The following is a 17,403-nucleotide window of genomic DNA, read 5'->3' on the forward strand; positions in this document are numbered from 1 at the left end:
GTTCACAGGATAAAATCACAGGATAAAAATCACAAAATACATAATAAAAACCAACCAACCAAGAACAACTCAATCATGCCCCCCTGCAAATCATCAGAGGGAAAACAGAATTTAAAACACACACACACACAATATTTGCAATGAAACATATAAAATTAAGCACCCATCAGGTATCGTCAAGGAATCTTTGAAAAGGTAAATTTAACTGTTTTTCAAATCCAAAGATTTTAGCCATTGCTTTCCCCCGCCGCACAATTGCAGTGGCGTAGCGTGGGGGGTGCAGGGGGGGGCGGCCGCACCGGGCGCAACATCTGGGGGTTAGGGGGCGCAAATTACTTGCCTTGCCCCGGGTGCTGACAACCCACGCTACGCCACTGCACAATTGTAACCATTCATAGAAGCTCTTTGATCCAATCTGTTAACACCACGATATGCCACGACCAGTCGTTGTTTTGCTGGACGGCGCGGCAATCCAAGCTGACTGAGCCGTCCCGCGACCAGGACCTTCGCTTCCTTCTCGCCCCCGGGAGCCACGCGCCACACCGCCCTGCCTGCCTGCTCCCTCCTGGAGGCGGGAGCAGAGAGGAGCGCTAACTACGCTCGCGCACGCGCGCTAAAGCTCAGACTCCGGAGGATGCGCATCGAACGTTGGGGGGGTTGTTCGTGCGCGAGCGCGTAAGGGCGTCTTGCTTTCGTCACGACGGCGCCGCCGCCGCCTCCTGTTTTCCTTTCCGGCGGCCATCTTCGTTCCTTTTCCGCGTGCGCGCGTCAAGCTCCGCAGCCCTTCAGCTCCTCGCCCTGCCCAGGTCGGGCCGCTTCCTTCTGAGAAGGTACAAAGGAAGAGGCACCCGAGGGAGGTGGGCGAAGGGAGATAGGCGGGCCTGGAGGCGGCGAAGGGGGGAGCAGCGGCCGCAGGTGCGCCTGGTAGGAGCCCTCTGAGGCCTTTGAGCCGGGAAGAAGCCGCGGGCTCTGGGTTCTGCGTTTGCCCGTCTTTCTCCAAGCTTCCGGGGTGTGTCTTGGGTCCCCTTTCGGCCTAGCGGCTCCTCTGGCTTGAAGGCCGTTCCTCGCGGTGGCGCAGGCAGCCTTCCTCACCTCAGAAAGCTCCTCACGGCCGGAGTCCGGCCGAGGGTGAGGCGAGGCCTCTCTTTCCTCGCCGGGGCCCAAGAGGGCGAGGAGGCTTTGGGGGCGCCGCCCGCCACGAGAACCGGGCTCATCGGGCCCACTCCGCCCTCTTTGCTTGGGTGTCGCCCGCCTAATCGCCTCACGTCTCTTCTTCTTCCCTTAGATGAAAGAAACTATCATGAATCAAGAAAAACTAGCTAAGCTGCAAGCTCAAGTGCGCATCGGTGGGAAGGTAAGGTGCCCTCCTTTCATCTTCGCTGCGTATCCAAAATTCGTTTTTCCTTTCACCTTGGCTGCGGCTGCTGCATTTTACAGTACTTGTACAGGCCTTTATTATTATTATTATTGTCTAGCAACGCTGTATTTATGTTTTTACAGTTTTTCTGAAGCCTGTATTTTGAAGAAGACAATTAGGATTTTGTTGTTGTTTGGAGGGGAAGAGGTTATACCTGAATTTAGGTGTACGTAATATAGTTGCATCCCACCCCAATCTCCTAGAGATTTCAGGGGTTCCAGGCACTTACTGAGGGTCTGTGTTTTCTTTTGGAACTGGGGCGCAGAGCGGAGACTGTGGCATCTTTATGATATATGGTTTTTCTACACATGTATACAGACTGACTGACCCTATGATGAAGAGGTTAACAGCATCAGCAATCCAAAGGAGTCATGTTTCTCCCATAGCTTCACCTTGGAGTTAAAACAGTCATCAGACATTGCTCTCTGACTCTCTCTAGCTAGCTAGCTGCTTTTTCCTGTAGGTCACATCTCTGCAAACTCTCAACTCAAGCTTTGCACTTCTAACTATCTGAGTTGACAGTGGGGCCCCACCCATTTGTTGTCTCACACAGAGACTCATTTCCTTTGTTCTCTTAATGACACATCACTCAGGTGCTTGCCTCAACACAGGAAGCTAACCTGGTTTATATTTCAGCACTTGCTGGATCTAGGGTTTAGAGAAGGATCTCACATACAGGAACTCAGCTACTTCCCTCCACCCCAAACTCATAACACTGTTGATGAATAAATGTAGAGTAATGGCTAGCTTTGGCATATATTAAATTTTTACACAGCTGCGAAGCTCACTGGGTGCATCTGGGCCACTTACCATCCCTTAGTCTAAACTGTATCGAAGGATGCTTGTAAAGATAACAAAAAGAGATGGAAGAAGCTGTTTTCCCTAGGAAGGGTGGTAATAAGTAACAAAATAACTAGTGCTTAAATGATTTATTAGTTAGCTGACTTTAAACATAATAGCTCTTCTAATGTACACTCTTCACAATATTATTAATGCCTGAATGAGCACAAAGAATGTAACTGTGTTCAAATATCGATGCTGATAGTTTGGTAAAAGGCTGGCAGATGAAAATGCTTTTACTCATGGTGTAGGGTTGCTGTAGGATTTTGTGTAATAGCAAAATTTCCTGTAATTTACAAGGCATGAAACACATGGCTTGATACTGAACTCAGACTTGGCTTTCGAGGAAACATGCTTAGGATTCTGCTGTAAAGGTTTAAACTACCTAATGTATATACAGCCACCAGTTTTTTACCTAATACTTTTGTCAGCTTTTATTCTGTACAAGTTGCATCAGAAACCTATCTTTAATCAAGGTGGAGCCAGTGGAATTTCAGGTCCGAACATAAGTGCCTTACTGCTAACTACTTTAAGGTGTCTGTCAATGTAATTGAAGTAAAACAAGCTTAGCCTTTAAAATATAGTACAAGTAATTACTATTGTGAGGCTTAAAAATGCATCAACCTACAAATCTTGTTGGTTTTGTTCTATTTAAAGTAATTTCTGTTTTCATATGCTTGCACTAACATAAACATTTCCAAAAATTTTATTAGCTATAGCAAAGCCATAGTAGTTGAACTGCTAATAATTACTATTTTATTCTTAACAGTCAACCTGTATTTGCTTAGCTAGTAAACACTACAACCTGTCCTGGCAAATATTTATGGGCAACATAACTTTACCTTAGATGTAACTTCTTGAAAATTTTCCTAAAAGTTCCTGAAGATGACTTGTGCTGACATTTGTCTCTTCTAATTCTGGACTGTGGTATATGAGGCGCATTCTTTTGTTAGTAAACAAACAAACCTAGAGTGTGTGGCAATGGTTATGCTTAATTCTTTTTTTCTCTGGAGAATGTTTGTGTTCCCCCTCCAGCCAGACATCTGCTCAGATAAATTATTCAGATTAAAGTAAATGATCAAAAATGAAAAACAAAACTCTAATCTTAATTTGGTGTTGCAGCAAAATCCGTAGAAATAATTGCTACCCAAGTAATATTTTTTTAGGTATCTGCCTAGATATACTTGTGCTGCTTGTTTGTAGGATGTTGCTTGCTTGAGAAAATAGTAAGTGACTCTTGAGTGTTTGAAAGCTACTCTGCCTGCTTTCTGGGGGTAGATTCTTGTTTGCCAGAGGCCACCAGACAAATATCTACTTCAGGCCTTGTTTTCATAATTCCTGCAAACAGAAATTAGTTCAATAGTGGTCACTCACTTCTCTTTAGTAGCCAGTTTGGTATCGTTACCTAGCTTCTGAAATAGACATTTTTATTAAGTTACAGCCAGGAATAGAATAGAGTTGCATGCCATTTTGCTACTTGGAATTCGTACATTTTGAGAAGACTTAACATTTAGTCTCCTTATTCATAGGGTACTGCCCGTAGAAAGAAGAAGGTGGTTCACAGAACAGCAACAGCAGATGACAAGAAGCTTCAGTTTTCATTAAAGAAACTTGGAGTAAATAACATCTCTGGTATTGAAGAGGTAACTCCTTTTTTTTTGTTTTTATGATGCTTTCATAAATTCTTTTTTCTGAGAAGTACTGGTTTTAACTAATTTGAGGATATTATCACTGTAGTTTTCGTATTAAAGTTCATTGTGATTGCAAAAGTTTGCTTGCTCAGAAAAAATTGTGTTGTTTTGCAGGTGAACATGTTTACCAACCAGGGCACTGTCATCCACTTCAACAACCCTAAAGTTCAAGCATCTTTAGCAGCTAACACTTTCACAATCACAGGCCATGCTGAGACAAAGCAGCTGACTGAAATGCTGCCTAGCATCTTAAACCAGCTTGGTGCTGACAGTCTGACCAGCTTGAGGAGACTAGCAGAGGCTCTGCCCAAACAACGTGAGTAGAACTTGGAAGACTCTGAGAATTAAAATTCTTGCACCAACATGGGGCTTGCAGTGTTTGTTTGCTTGCTTTATAATGTTCTTTTTGGCTTTGGGTGTCCACAGGAGTGACCTCTCTTAGCGAAGTCACTGAGACAATATCAGCCCATCTAATTTCATTTGATGTGTGTGTGCTGCTGGTTGGGATAGCAAGTTGCTTTTCAGAAGCAAGACATGATATCAAAGCTGCTTAGTCATAGAGTCATAGCCCTGAATTATACTAAGAAGGATATTATTGGTGTAAAGAAGTGTTTCCCAAATTTGGGTCTTCAGCTGTTTTTGGACTACAACTCCCATCACCCCTAGCTAGCAGGACCAGTGGTTAAGGGTGATTGGAATTGTCATCCAAAACCAGCGGGAGACCCAAGTTTGGGAAATGCAGTTCTCACATTGGCTATCTGAAGTTTATGAAATAGAGAACCTGTTCAGATGTTGTCCTTTATATAACCTTCCACAGAGGATTGTACCATGGAGTGGATCCCTCCTCAATTGAAAGGGTTTTATTTTCTAGCATTAGAGGAAAATCCCACTTGCTTGGGGTGGGTAGGAAAAAACTGTTTTCTGCCAGTCCCATAGGGAAACACCTGAACAAGTACTGAGAAGCTTAACCATGGCTAAATTGGCAAATTAGTACATATATGTGCATGTAGCTAGGACAGGTCATGTTTAAGCAAAATATATTTTCAGCTATTATATTTAGAAACAAATGGTGCATGGGGTACTCTTCGTTCTGTGCTTCAAAGAATCTTAGATTGAAGTGGCTATTCTTCAAAAACATTTGATTTGTTACTTCCCTGAATATGAGAATGAGTTCTCAAAGGGATGGATATGGGACTTAATGCCTCTTCTTGCTTGAAGGAACCTCTTCATGACTGAAGTTTGACTGCTTGTTTCTGCTTTGTCAGAAAGCTTTTTGGGGTCTTCTGCTTAGGCTGTATTCTAGCAAACAACAAAGACTGCGGACTACTGTGGAAGGGAGTGGTTGATGAGCACGATATTCTAGAGTGGGTACTTAGGGATGAAGCACATGCAGTAGAAGCCAAGATAATTAGAAATAAGTTATGCTGAGTTCAGTGGGACTTGCTCCCAAGTAAGTGGGCACAGGGTTGTAATCAGTTACTGCGTTTTGCTGCAAATTTGGCTAGTTTTGGAAAAGCCTGGTCTGGAAATGTCTCATTTGTATCAATCTTCTTGTGATTACAGCTGTGGATGGAAAAGCACCTCTTGCTACTGGTGAGGAAGATGACGATGAGGTTCCAGGTAAAAACTATTCATTTATTTTCTTACAAAAGTAATGAGTGTGAGGAATGAACAAAGTAATGAAGAGATTGCAGAAAATAACTGGAAGGTTACAGATAGGTATAGTTTGATTCTTGTCCAGTAGGCTTTAATGCTTAATGTTCTGTGGTAGATAACTTGTTTATAATTCAGCAAACTCTGGATTTTAGGGGGAAAGACTTGAAAATCGCAGTGCTGATTCTTTGCATGTTAAAAGCCTGACTGTTGTTAACTCTCCTTTTCAGATCTTGTGGAGAACTTTGATGAGGCATCAAAGAACGAAGCAAACTGAACTGTCACTTTGAGTAAAACTTGAACATTACATGGAGCTGCTATTTTATATTGTGACTTTTTATTTGTAACATTTTTGTACTGATCTTAAGAAGTCTAAGATCTCTAATTGGAAACTCCTTCAAATTGCAGCTCTCTTCAGTTATTGCTAGTGCATGGAGCATTTAATTATTCATGGCTGGGTTGAAAATACACAAAATTGAAAAGTACTACATAAAAATGCTAATAAAGAATAAATGTTTAGGCAAATACTTTTAGTAGTATTTTGTGCATAGATAAGATTGTATTTATTTAAAATTCTTATGTGAAATTGAACACCTTGGCTTAAACCTAATCAGAAAGTGTTACTAATTTACTGAATAACCATAATATTCCAAGCTCTTCTATCTCCATTCCTGTTTTGCTTTGTATAATTTTCAGTGATGGATACATATGCCAGCATATGTAGTACAAGCGGAGCTCAAAAGTGAAGTATATTTAATGTCAGAAGAAGGCAAATAAAGGAGAGTGGTCCAAATCTAGCCTAGATCAAATACAGGTCACTGGCAGAAACATAACCAGATTGTCAAAGGTAAAAGCATTAATAGTTCTGACAGTAGGCTGGCAGATAGCATTCCATTAGTTACAGGCATGAAGACTGGCTTAGAATAGTTAATTGACACAGGACCCTACCTTTCGGATTTACTTTAGGAACTCTCTTATTCATATGACAAGAGTTCCCTGTCTAACCTCTATAATCTGTCCTCATCAGAAGCAACAATAATGTTCACAAAGTGCACAAGAAGCTCTGTGTCACAACAAAATAATTTGTTCAGGTTGACTTCTACAGTACACACATGCAGAGAACAATTGTGTAATCTTAGGAAACTTAATTGTGTCACTTTAAAAAATGGGCAACATATTGTTAATTCTATTAGTGGGAGCTGCATTTCTTTGAGTGTGGAAATAAATAGTAAACTTTATTTGCAGTTTAATGCAAATGTAACTGCCAGTGTCAAATTATATGAACAATTGCCTATTCCAGCTCCTCCTTCCCTTGTTTAAACTGTAAAGGCAGCACCTGAGTGTCATGTTTGAGTTAAATGTTATCAACAAGGTAGTAGCTGGAAATGAAGGGTGGCTAATCTCTGGCCTCTGATGCTGTTGGACTCCTGCTTTCATCAGCCTTGGCCAGTGTAGCCAGTGCTCGGGATGATGGCAGTCTTGCTCCAGCACCATCTGGAGGACCACAGGGTAGCTTGCCCTGCTGTAAAGTGACTGCTCTTCTTGCAGCAGGTGGCTTGTTAAAACAGAAATGGAGTTAGATTCATTTTGCTTTTTCTGCAAGGTAGAACTGGAATCTGGTTTTGTGAGCCTGTGGAGAATACTCACTGCTCCTTATAGAAAAAAAAACATTTAATAACTTCTCTTGTGTCTGAACTGCAAATACATACAGTAGGAGCTACTAGTGAGCACCTGTGCCATGCAAGTTAGGTTCCTGTACCTTAGAAACTGATCTTGATTTTTTTTCAGCAGAACAAGTTACTGTGGTCTAGTTAGCCAGGCTGTGGCACTTGGACAAAAAAACAACACCCTGGTGCTAAAACCCCCTTTATCAGATGGAGTACGGACATTTTTTTGTTTATTCAGTTCCCTTCATTTTAAAGCAGTTTACACAAAAGGTGGTATCCAATTGTGTATAATAGGTAAGGGAGCTTTTTTTTGGGGGGGGGGTGTCAATTTTCTCCAGATCCCTAAATCTGCCTCAGTGGATCTCCTAACTTTGGCAATAGATCTAGGCCCAGATCTAGGCCCTGAGAGCTCTGGGTATAGGGCGGTATATAAATTCTAATAATAATAATAATAATAATAATAATAATAATAATAATAATAATAATAATAATAATAATAGGTAGTGATATGGGGGATTTGTCAAAATTGCTTCTCAACCCTGGACTTGCACCATTATATACCAGCCTATGATCCTATCCCTGACTGTTATTTAAGACAGTATACAGATAGGATCATAGGCTGGTATATAATGGTGCAAGTCCAGGGTTGAGAATTCAATTTATCCCTGCATACACCATAAGGATGAACACATGAAGAATATCCCATGGAAAAGCAGTACATGTCAATTATCTTCAACAAGCAAGAGCATATTAAAATGTCAATGGAAATGCCAGTTAAGTAATACTCTACAAAACCTACCCTGCTGATATTGGCCATGGCTATGCCCGGTATTAAGTGGTTAATTAGTTTGCCTGAGCTGTTTGCTGCTGTCTAGTTCTTCTCAAACCCATACTCCTTGCTCCAGGAGAGTAACAAGCTGTTGCAGCCAAAGCAGTGCTTGTAGTTTTATTCCCCTCCAAACAAGCCATGCGTTGAAGCTATGGTTTATTCTGACCTCTGCATCATGGCTGGTTGGGGAAAAACAGCATGAGCACTGATTATTCAGACATAAGCCTAAACTGCCCCAGGATTTGTTTCCTACGGGAATAAACGAAGAACCCAGTGGGTGCTTCAGTTTCAAAGGAATCAGATGTGCATGTTTAAGTGCACTCATATTTCTTCCTTAAAAATAAATTCAGTACTGATAGGGCTCCCAAGAACAGCCAGTTACGGCAGGGCTTGCATTTGCCACCAAATGCAAAATGCACTGAATGCAAGCCCTGCTTGCAAAGGAACAATTCAGAGTAAACTCTTAAGGGGGTCCCAGTTGCTCCTTTTGCAGTTGCAGCTTTACCTGCCCCACAGTTTAAGTCAGATGTAGAGGCAGGAGGATATGATGGGGGGGGGGGAAGGGCCATATAGGCCAAATTATGACCCCTGGGGTGGACTCATCTGACCTTTAAGCTATATAAAATATGCATGGGACACCCCCAGCCTAATGTTGCGTAAAATGCAACCATTGACAGTTACAGAGGAAAAACCATGTGTGTTTTTCATTTAGCATGCTCAAGAAGAAATCAAGGTAAACAATTTCATTTAAAAACAGTTTATTTGCACTATATGAAGAACTTGCAACTCTCAAAATAGGTAATAACACCTAAGACACAACTTTACAAGATCAAAACAAGAGTTTAGCTGAGCAGCTTGAGCAAAAACTTGGCAGACGCATCCTAATACATAGTGCATCAAAGACATCATTTATAGAGGGGTACACTTGCATAGGTCCATGGGGGGGGGGAAATGGAGGAATTTAAATAGTCTGCTTTGGCTAATCAGATTCTTGAGAACAGGGAACCTATTGCATGTTCAGTATTGCACAATTACCCCTAAGAGAAAAATGTTTATTTTCATTACTGGAAACATGCATTTTAAACAGATGCTAAATGCTTTTAACTTTATAATAAAACATGGTTACTTCTACAGGGGCTTTTTTGTTCTTTAACTGAAGAATAATGGTTCCGTGTAATATGCGATAGAGATACGGCAAAAATGGTAGGAAGCTCGTTTTCACCGGTTGTAACCACAAAAGGATGCCCTGTTCACAATCTGCCTTATACTAAGTCTGAAACACTTTTACTTGGAAATAAATATTTGTTTTAATTATTATTCTAGCTCTTAGGCTTTGAGCACATTGTACTACCTAACTTTCATTTAAATACATTTACAGTTCACTCTTAGACATTTCAACCTTATTTAGGCAAGCATAGGAGCTGAAGATAGTCCCATTGCTGTTTCAGACAACTTTTAGGTACACTGGGTGAAAGGGGAAGGGTTTATTTACATTTATACAACATTTCATGGTAATCTGTGCAAAATTCTCAGTAATCACAAGTTCACAGTATTGACCATTTGAACGTCTTGGCTCTTTGGGTATGACAAAGTCATAATGCAAGACAAGTACCATTTACTTGTCTACATTTTGGGTATAAGTCTTGACCTGTAGCAGAGGATCATGTCGAAGTTTGTGGTTCTCAGCCTTTCAGAAAGGCTGTTAAAAGGTTTATCTTGTTTGTGTGAAGGTACCAGACTACATTCTCCACTCATAGTTTTAAGATCTGCCCTATATGCTCAGAAAACAGGTGTTTCATGGAATCTAACCATTTCAGAATTAAAGGGACATGATTCAAACCTCTCTCATGTCAAAAAAAAATACTGGTTCATAGAAATCCAGCATATTGGAGAAAAGTACTGAAAAACATTTCTCGCTGTTGGCTGATATTTATTTTTAAAATCAAATTAAAACAAAACAAGACATCCAAACAGGAAATTTACTCACTTGTATTCTTAAGTATAACCCTGAAAGAACTTCACTACTTACAGAACAACTTTCGGCTCCAAGTAAACTAGCTAATTGGGGGATTTATTTTCAGATGACTTGGGTGGAATTTGAGCATGAGCCAGCACAGAAAGGAAGCAGGATACAAATGGGATGAAACTCTCGACTCTCCTCTGCCATTCACCAGCAAACAACGTATATTGAAGTCCAGTTACATCTGTGGGCTGATACACAAGCTGATTGTAGAGTACAATCAGGGAGAAAGCCTTCCTACCCTCACCTAAGAGTACCTAGCCAGTTCTTAACTGCAAAATTTAATACATACGCTGCATTCCCTGGCACCAGCCTGACTCATTTCAGTAGCATATGCACTAATGTAGTGCTGCAAGTAGGCTTTTAATAGATTATGAAGAATAAGGAGGTATGTTACTTTATAAGATGTTAAAGTCTCTCCAATTCCTTTGTCAAACAGAATATTCAATATTGCATGAAATATTTGCAGGTAGGATAGATGTGGATTGACAAACGTCAGCCAAATACATGAAACTGAATCATGTTAAAATCTTACCAATGAGAGAAGTGTTGCCTGAGCAAAGCCTCAGAAAGTTTTCCTGAATCCAAACGTCAAGCACTCTTGCCCAAAAATGTAGCTGAGGAAGTTTCTTACACAACAGTCCCCGTCATGTGATTCTGTACACTGTCTTTTTCTGGTATGATAAAGCAGCACTGCTGCAAGGGAAAGGCTTGCTGGTGGCAGGCCATGCTCAACACTGCAGCTCTGGTGCTGCTAACTTTTCCATCTGCACAACCAATAACTGCTTAAAACGTGCAGGCCAACAGACATTGCCAAAATCCCTGGTTTGGGTGGCAAACTAGGACTGCCTAAAGTAATGAGAGTCTCCCCCACCTGCCGTCCTCCAACAATGGTGGGACCACGGTGCTGATTTTTTTAAAAAATCAATTCTTTTTCATGTTGATCAGTCCTAAAACCCAGTTTTTCTTCACATACAAAGTCTTGTCTCATGACGAAAATGTCATCATTATTCTTTGATGTTTTGAAGGAGTGTTAATAAGTGTGACTCAATAACCTGTTGAACTGAATCAGGGAAAAAAAACATGATTAGTGTTCAGCTCTTAAGTGGTGATCTATCCTATTTTGGAGATGTAAATAAGAGAGCTGAAAAAGTGGAAATTGCATAGAGTTTGTAGTAATCCAGAATAGTAATCTGTGTGTGCGTTTGTGTTTATGTGTGTGTGAATACGTAAAATGCTTTTAGCCCCATTCACTATTGGTATATCTGATCACTGCCAAAAGGAGCACATTAAGGAAAGGCAAAAACCTGCATTGGAATGTGGCCTGTGGAACACTGGCCACATTTCAGTCTGGCCCCTCTGGTTCCTGTCGCTGCTCTGGCATGACCAAGAAATGGAACTTGGCCTCTTCATACATAAATATGGGCAAGCTCATTTGTTAGTCCTATCCTGCCCCCAAGTTCTAGGTAGCAAAAGAAGCAGCCATTAATCTACAGCATAAAGGATAACAGTGAGATGATCAAGGGGTGGGGGAAGGGAGTCCAATGCAAGCACAGCACTAAGCTGTCTTCCGCCAGCTCTGCATAAACTACCACTGCTGTAAATGGTGATAAAGAAGGCCTCTCCAGAAGGAACAGTAAAAGCCTGTGAATTTTGTGAACCACCAACAGGTAAAGCGGCTGATACAAAAAAAGAGCACCAACCCTTAAAGTAAATCCTAAAGCGCTTGAATACTCACCACTACGATGGCCCAGGGCTACCGCCAGATCCATGGAATTATATCCGGAGTCTGTCTCTATAGTAGGATCAGCACCATGCTCTAGTTAAAACAACAGGAAACAAATCATTGATTTGCTAACATCCTGCAGTTCTTACAGCCCTTATTGACTAGTAACTGCCTTCATAATACTAACCTAAGAGTATTTTGACACATTTTACATGGTTCCCATGCACAGCATAGAGCAAAGGTGTACCACCATTCTGAAAAAGAAAAAGAAATGAAAAGAAATAATAATATCAGAATTCATTTGCACAGTTCAGTGACCCAAACAAGCTGTATATGAACAGGGGTCCATATATTTTGGCTTCTTTTACTACTCAAAAGTTTGTAATGTGAACAGTAGCTCCAGTAAAGGGCTTACCCAGTCATATTCATTTACATCAACTCCGCAGTCGAGCAACATCTTGACAATGTCTGTGTATCCTTTACTGCAGGCCAGTGATAGTGCACTCTCTCGCCCTTTTCCAAGGATCTGTGGGTCTGCACCCTGACAGAAAAAGCAGTGGTTTAACATGTGTTATGGGTTAGATTAACAAAAACCCTGATGAATAGAACCCCATGTGTCCAATTATATACTGTCCAGATTCTAGGTACTGAAATCACCCTGGACTCAGCCCAGCCGTTTACTTCTTTATATGGGGAAGAGGAGATTCCAAAAGTTCCATGGACAATTTGTTCAACAGACCAACTGCCTACACTTCTTTTTTCCTTATGTACAGCCTAAGCATGATTTGTTGCAGCTCAAACTACTGCTTCTTTTCTTTGTACCTGGTAAACAGTTCCATTGCTTATGGACTTGTTCATTCATGCCCTTTGGAAAGAAAGACTGTTAAAGTGCCCATGGGCAGGGGTGTAGCTAGCCGCTCCGGTGAGGTATGCACCCCCGCACCCCCCTTCCTACGCCCTTGCTCATGGGGTATCAGAGTCTAGGATTTGTAGAGGTAGAACAGTTAGCAACATATGTTCAGCCAGCAATTGTAAGTGGAAGAAATGGGTATCATCCTCAGTGGCTAGATAAAAATAAAAAATAGCCCTCAGACTGATTTTTCTTCAGACTTTGCATAAATCATGCATTGGTGTTTCTCCTCTGAATCTTTTGTAACATGGCTAAAACATGGTGTTGACCAGATCTAGACAGAAAATTACAACCTGGGATTGAAACGATAGCGTAGCATTGTTACCATCTATGTAAGGCTTCACAAGAGGTCTTCAGACAACCTTCAGAGGCTACAAGCATTGTTCTTGATGTATTTAGAGCACTACAGTTGTTGACTATGACTACAAATGCATTGGGGGACGGGACGGGACGTATTTTCACTCACATTTTGAAGCAGAAATTCTACCACTGCTATCTGCCCATGAGCTGCAGCCCACATCAGAGGGGTAAAGCCTTCTTCATCCGTATGGTTGATTACATTTTCTATTTAACAAAACATACAGATCAACCATCTCACTCCTGTTGTCTCCATGCGATGCTGGAATAAAGTTATTATGAATATTTGGGGGGATTGGGTCTCAACTCACTATGGTGGGATAAAGAGGGATGCAGAAAAGCAAAGAATACTGCCCTCTGCTCCTTTTCAAAGGTCAATTTAAAGTGAGAGACACCCTTTCCCAATCTTCTGAGTCCTGCAGGGGAGTGGAATTGGTTGCAAACAAAAATAATAGCTGACTAACTAAGCCAAGACACAAGTTGTGGATCCCTGCTATGGTGGAAATGCAAAGTAAGCAATGCCATTGAGTGGGTGAGAAGGAACAAATGAGTTCAGCTTCACTCACTTTTGGAAGCAAATTCTGGATGCCATAGGGCCTAAAAATGAAGACAAGGCTCGCTACAATAAGGGACCAGGGCAAATATCTCCTACTATCTGAAATATGCACCTTGCCCTGTTACGTAATTCAACATTAGCCTGTTTGGCTAATGAGAAATAAACGTTGCATAATTCAAAGAACAAATATCACAGGATAGCTTGGATAAGAGTTATAACCAGAGCATCACAGCACTAAAAAACAGGTTTGCACTATGTTTCTTTTCTTAAAGAAGAGTGACTAGAAAACATAAAACTTATATATAATTTTCTGCAGTGCTGATATATGTTTTGACATCATGATGTGTGAGGCAAAAAACATTTCAGAGCCATTTCCACAGTAAATTCAGAACAGAAATGTATGAAATGAAGCACAAATGCAAATAGGGCCAGTTGCAGGACCCACCCCAACCTAGCAGCTGATCATTTTTTGCCAGAAAAAAGGACCAAAATAAATTCTCACCTTGCTCTATGCGTGTAGCTAAATACAGCATTTCCCCTTGAGCTGCCAGCTGGTGAACAGAAAGAGCTGCAAAAACAGCAGAAATATATCAACTTCTGTGGTGCAATACTGCCATGATTTAGGACTACAATACTGACTGCATGTTGTTAGAGAAAAGTGACACAGAGAGGATGAGCACATAGCTGACACAACCATGCAGCCTGCTACTATTTCTGGCAAAGAAAGTTACTTTACAATTAATTTACCTTCACAACCATCCAATAAGAAGGATTGTGTGTAGACCCTGATTCCAAAAGAGGCAAGAATGTGGGACTGGGGTTAGAAAAAGCAGCTTGCTGAGAATTTCAGCTTTCAATGAGATAGACACAGCCCCTATGGCTACAACGATAAGTCTTGAAAATATATGAGCAATGCCTTACTTGGAATTTCAGAAGTGTACATGAATAAAATTTTCATTGGGTGAGGATAAGGCTTACATGTCTTTTCCCTCAACATGGCTAGCATGAAAAATAATGTAGGTTTGCTCAATGTACAAATGATGAATTGGTTTACAATTTCTTGACGTTCCTTAGGCAACAGAATATCAAAGACATTATGTGTGGTGCCTTTTGCCTTTCTATTCCAGCATGCTAACATGCCTAGCCCTTTTCTATTTTGAAAGAAAGCTTGGCAACCCAAAATGACAAAGTCACTGCTTTCAGTTAAAGAGATCTTACCCCTAATCAGTTTAGAAATAAATAAATGACTGGGTGACTGGCTAAGTGAATGCAAATACCAGTTTCTTGTAGTAATCCCAATGGAGGATCCCAAAATGAAAACTTAAATTTACCATTCCACAAAGAATCACTTACAGTTTACAAGCAAAGGGGTTGTAGAAACTTCATTTCCCCTGTGCTTGTTAGTTAATGTGGTTGACTGCTTTATGGGAGAAAAGTGCTTCGTAGTTGATGGAGTGTAGACATGTCTTACTTGAATTCCAGGAGAAGGAGAAGTATGGATATTGCACTCAGCTACATGAAGAAAGCAAGAAAAAAGTAGTGTTCAGAATAGCTTCTTCAAATTTACTTTATTTATAAAAGGATTTATATACCAATATATCATAGAAAAACAAAGTGGTGTACAATAATATTTATATATAATAATAACAACATAAAATCAGAGGCCATCAACTAATCATTATGGGAAAATGTATTCTTATTAATTGCTGTCATAAGCCTGGTGGCATAGAAAAGTTCTCAGCAGGCAGTTAAAGGCTGATACAGAAGATGCTTGCTGAACAATAAAAATGTTAGATATTCATATCTGCATATGCATTATTTTGCCAATATAGCATTTTCCTGTTTATCCATCTATCCAACAGTAACAGTTAAAGCTAAAGATAAGTTTTAAATCACAACCTTTAAATAATACAGATGCGACTTCAAGGTCAGAGTTCACTTGATCCTGAATGTTTTTGCTGTCTTCTTCATTCAATGATTTGACAAACCGAGAACACACATTCATATCAAACCTATTGGGCAAAATGAATTTCATTCCCATGGCAACACTCTGAGCTGGTCCTTCTTCAACACTGGAATCGAGGTGAGGCTCCACTTTAATATCTGGCATGTGAGACAGGCTATAGCTGCCAGAACAGTCTTCCACAATTAACTGGGCTCCAACATCTAGATTTGTAGATGATTCCATCATTCAAATCTCAGTTATACGATGTATTATCTTATGGCTATTACTTCAGTTTTCTTTAAAAAATTAAAATAAAATCTCAACAGCCAAGGGTTACGACCATCTGCAATTGAACATAAAACAGTAATACGCTATTGACTATAATGCCACAAACATATAATGAAAATGCAATAAAGTCCATCATTCTGAACAGATGTGATTATTTATTCTGTGTTGAACAGGGATGGGCCAAGATCCACTAACCAGAACTTGGTGTAAAAAACTTACTCTTATAATTAAAGAATTCAGAGTCTAGCAATTTGTTCTGAGTAGCAGAACAAAAGAGAGTTCACAACTCTTCAGCACAAAAGTGCTCTTAATTTTAGTAATATATATTTAAGTGGTGGTGAGTCATCTTGTTGCTGCTACTGTTAAACAACTATGAATCAGAGTTCCATGCTGATCTATTGCAAATCACCTACAGATCTAGCAGCAGATGCAGATCTACTTACCCCAAACAGCCACACAAATGTTGATATAAACATTTTTTTGTATTGCATATAAAACTTTAAATCACATTGCCTTCAATTTTTGATGACTGGGTAGGGGGCAATTTGCACCCCCAGTGCTATGCATACTTTATTTCTTTTTACCATTGCTACCAAGCTGGTGGGGTCTTGCAGGGCCAGAAAAAAATGCTCTGTTGGGAAGGGGAGGGCTTGATCAGGTCCCCAAACTGGGAGTTCACCACCAACCACTGTTAAAGCTTCATCAACATCATTGTGCATAATTCAGTGATTTTAATGGAATGCTTATAGATGCTCCTAGCCTTTGGACAGAAAACCGAAACAAATGCGTGAGTGAGTTTGGCAGAGCGCACGCTTTGTATCCAATCCCTGGCAACTCCAGTTTAAAAAGATCTAGGAGCAGGTGCTGAAGAAGATCCCTGCATGGGGCTGTGGAGAGAGGCTGCCAACACGAATGGAATCGGACACGGCAAAAGGCAGCTTTTTATTATTCGAGCTTCCTCAGACAGCACAGAGCTTACTTATGGAATTTGCTGCTTCAGGGCGGGGCCATCAGTTTCAACTGCTTTCGAAAGGGGATTCAATAAATCCATGGCTACAGTTACTACTATGCAGGGGCTAGATAGCCTACGTGCAGTATGAGAGAGGCACTTTTGCTCCTGCAGAGCAGCTGCTGGGGGTCAATGCGGGCGAGGGCGCTTCAGTGTCGCTCGGATGCTGCCACTGGCCATGGTGGGAGACGGGATGCTGGTGCAGAGGGGAAGGGCTAAGCGCGGATTTGAACCCAGGTCCCTGTAGCCCAAGACTGGCGCTCCAGTCTGCACAACTCCCAGTCTACCCGCTCCCCTTCTCCGCCCTTTTACCTTCCTAGTCTCGCGCCGTTCCTCACTGACATCTTCCACCACGGCGCTGTTATTGTTGTGTTTGTTGCGGCCCATACCGTCACTTCCGCTTAGACCCGGAAGGAAAAAAGTCAAGCCGCCTCGCGGAGTACACTTTAAGTTCAGGGGGAGAAGGAGACCGATGTCATACGTCACCACAAAAGG

The 17,403-nt window shown here is 41.1% G+C and overlaps 2 protein-coding genes across 2 annotated transcripts; one reads left to right on the top strand and one right to left on the bottom strand.

The window, feature by feature from the left end:
* The first annotated feature begins 703 nt into the window (after positions 1–703).
* Positions 704–6,126, top strand: BTF3 (basic transcription factor 3). The gene is made up of 6 exons (XM_081212550.1): positions 704–830; positions 1,286–1,354; positions 3,787–3,900; positions 4,063–4,264; positions 5,512–5,568; positions 5,832–6,126. The coding sequence occupies exons 2-6, from the start codon at positions 1,286–1,288 to the stop codon at positions 5,876–5,878; spliced, it is 489 nt and encodes a 162-aa protein (XP_081068676.1). The 5' UTR covers positions 704–830; the 3' UTR covers positions 5,879–6,126.
* Positions 6,127–8,838: 2,712 nt separating this feature from the next.
* ANKRA2 (ankyrin repeat family A member 2) lies at positions 8,839–17,383 on the bottom strand. The gene is made up of 9 exons (XM_081212539.1): positions 17,221–17,383; positions 15,566–15,954; positions 15,020–15,178; positions 14,169–14,234; positions 13,220–13,317; positions 12,259–12,384; positions 12,031–12,097; positions 11,856–11,936; positions 8,839–11,180 (listed from the first exon to the last, which is right to left on the bottom strand). Exons 2-9 carry the CDS (start codon positions 15,855–15,857, stop codon positions 11,125–11,127), a joined length of 945 nt encoding a protein of 314 aa, XP_081068665.1. The 5' UTR covers positions 15,858–15,954; positions 17,221–17,383; the 3' UTR covers positions 8,839–11,124.
* Between the last annotated feature and the right edge of the window lie 20 nt (positions 17,384–17,403).

This window comes from Podarcis bocagei (assembly GCF_964188305.1).
Source record: "Podarcis bocagei genome assembly, chromosome: 11".
In the NCBI taxonomy this organism is placed as follows: domain Eukaryota; kingdom Metazoa; phylum Chordata; class Lepidosauria; order Squamata; family Lacertidae; genus Podarcis; species Podarcis bocagei.

Coding starts and splice junctions, on each gene's coding strand:
- BTF3 (XM_081212550.1), top strand. CDS start 1,286: ATGAAAGAAACTATCATGAATCAAGAAAAACTAGCTAAGCTGCAAGCT. Junction 3,901..4,062: donor ACATCTCTGGTATTGAAGAG/GTAACTCCTTTT, acceptor GTTGTTTTGCAG/GTGAACATGTTTACCAACCA. Junction 5,569..5,831: donor AGATGACGATGAGGTTCCAG/GTAAAAACTATT, acceptor TCTCCTTTTCAG/ATCTTGTGGAGAACTTTGAT.
- ANKRA2 (XM_081212539.1), bottom strand. CDS start 15,857: ATGATGGAATCATCTACAAATCTAGATGTTGGAGCCCAGTTAATTGTG. Junction 14,235..15,019: donor AACCCCTTTGCTTGTAAACT/GTAAGTGATTCT, acceptor CTGTTTTTGCAG/CTCTTTCTGTTCACCAGCTG. Junction 12,385..13,219: donor TAGAATTTCTGCTTCAAAAT/GTGAGTGAAAAT, acceptor TTTTTCTGTCAG/GGTGCAGACCCACAGATCCT.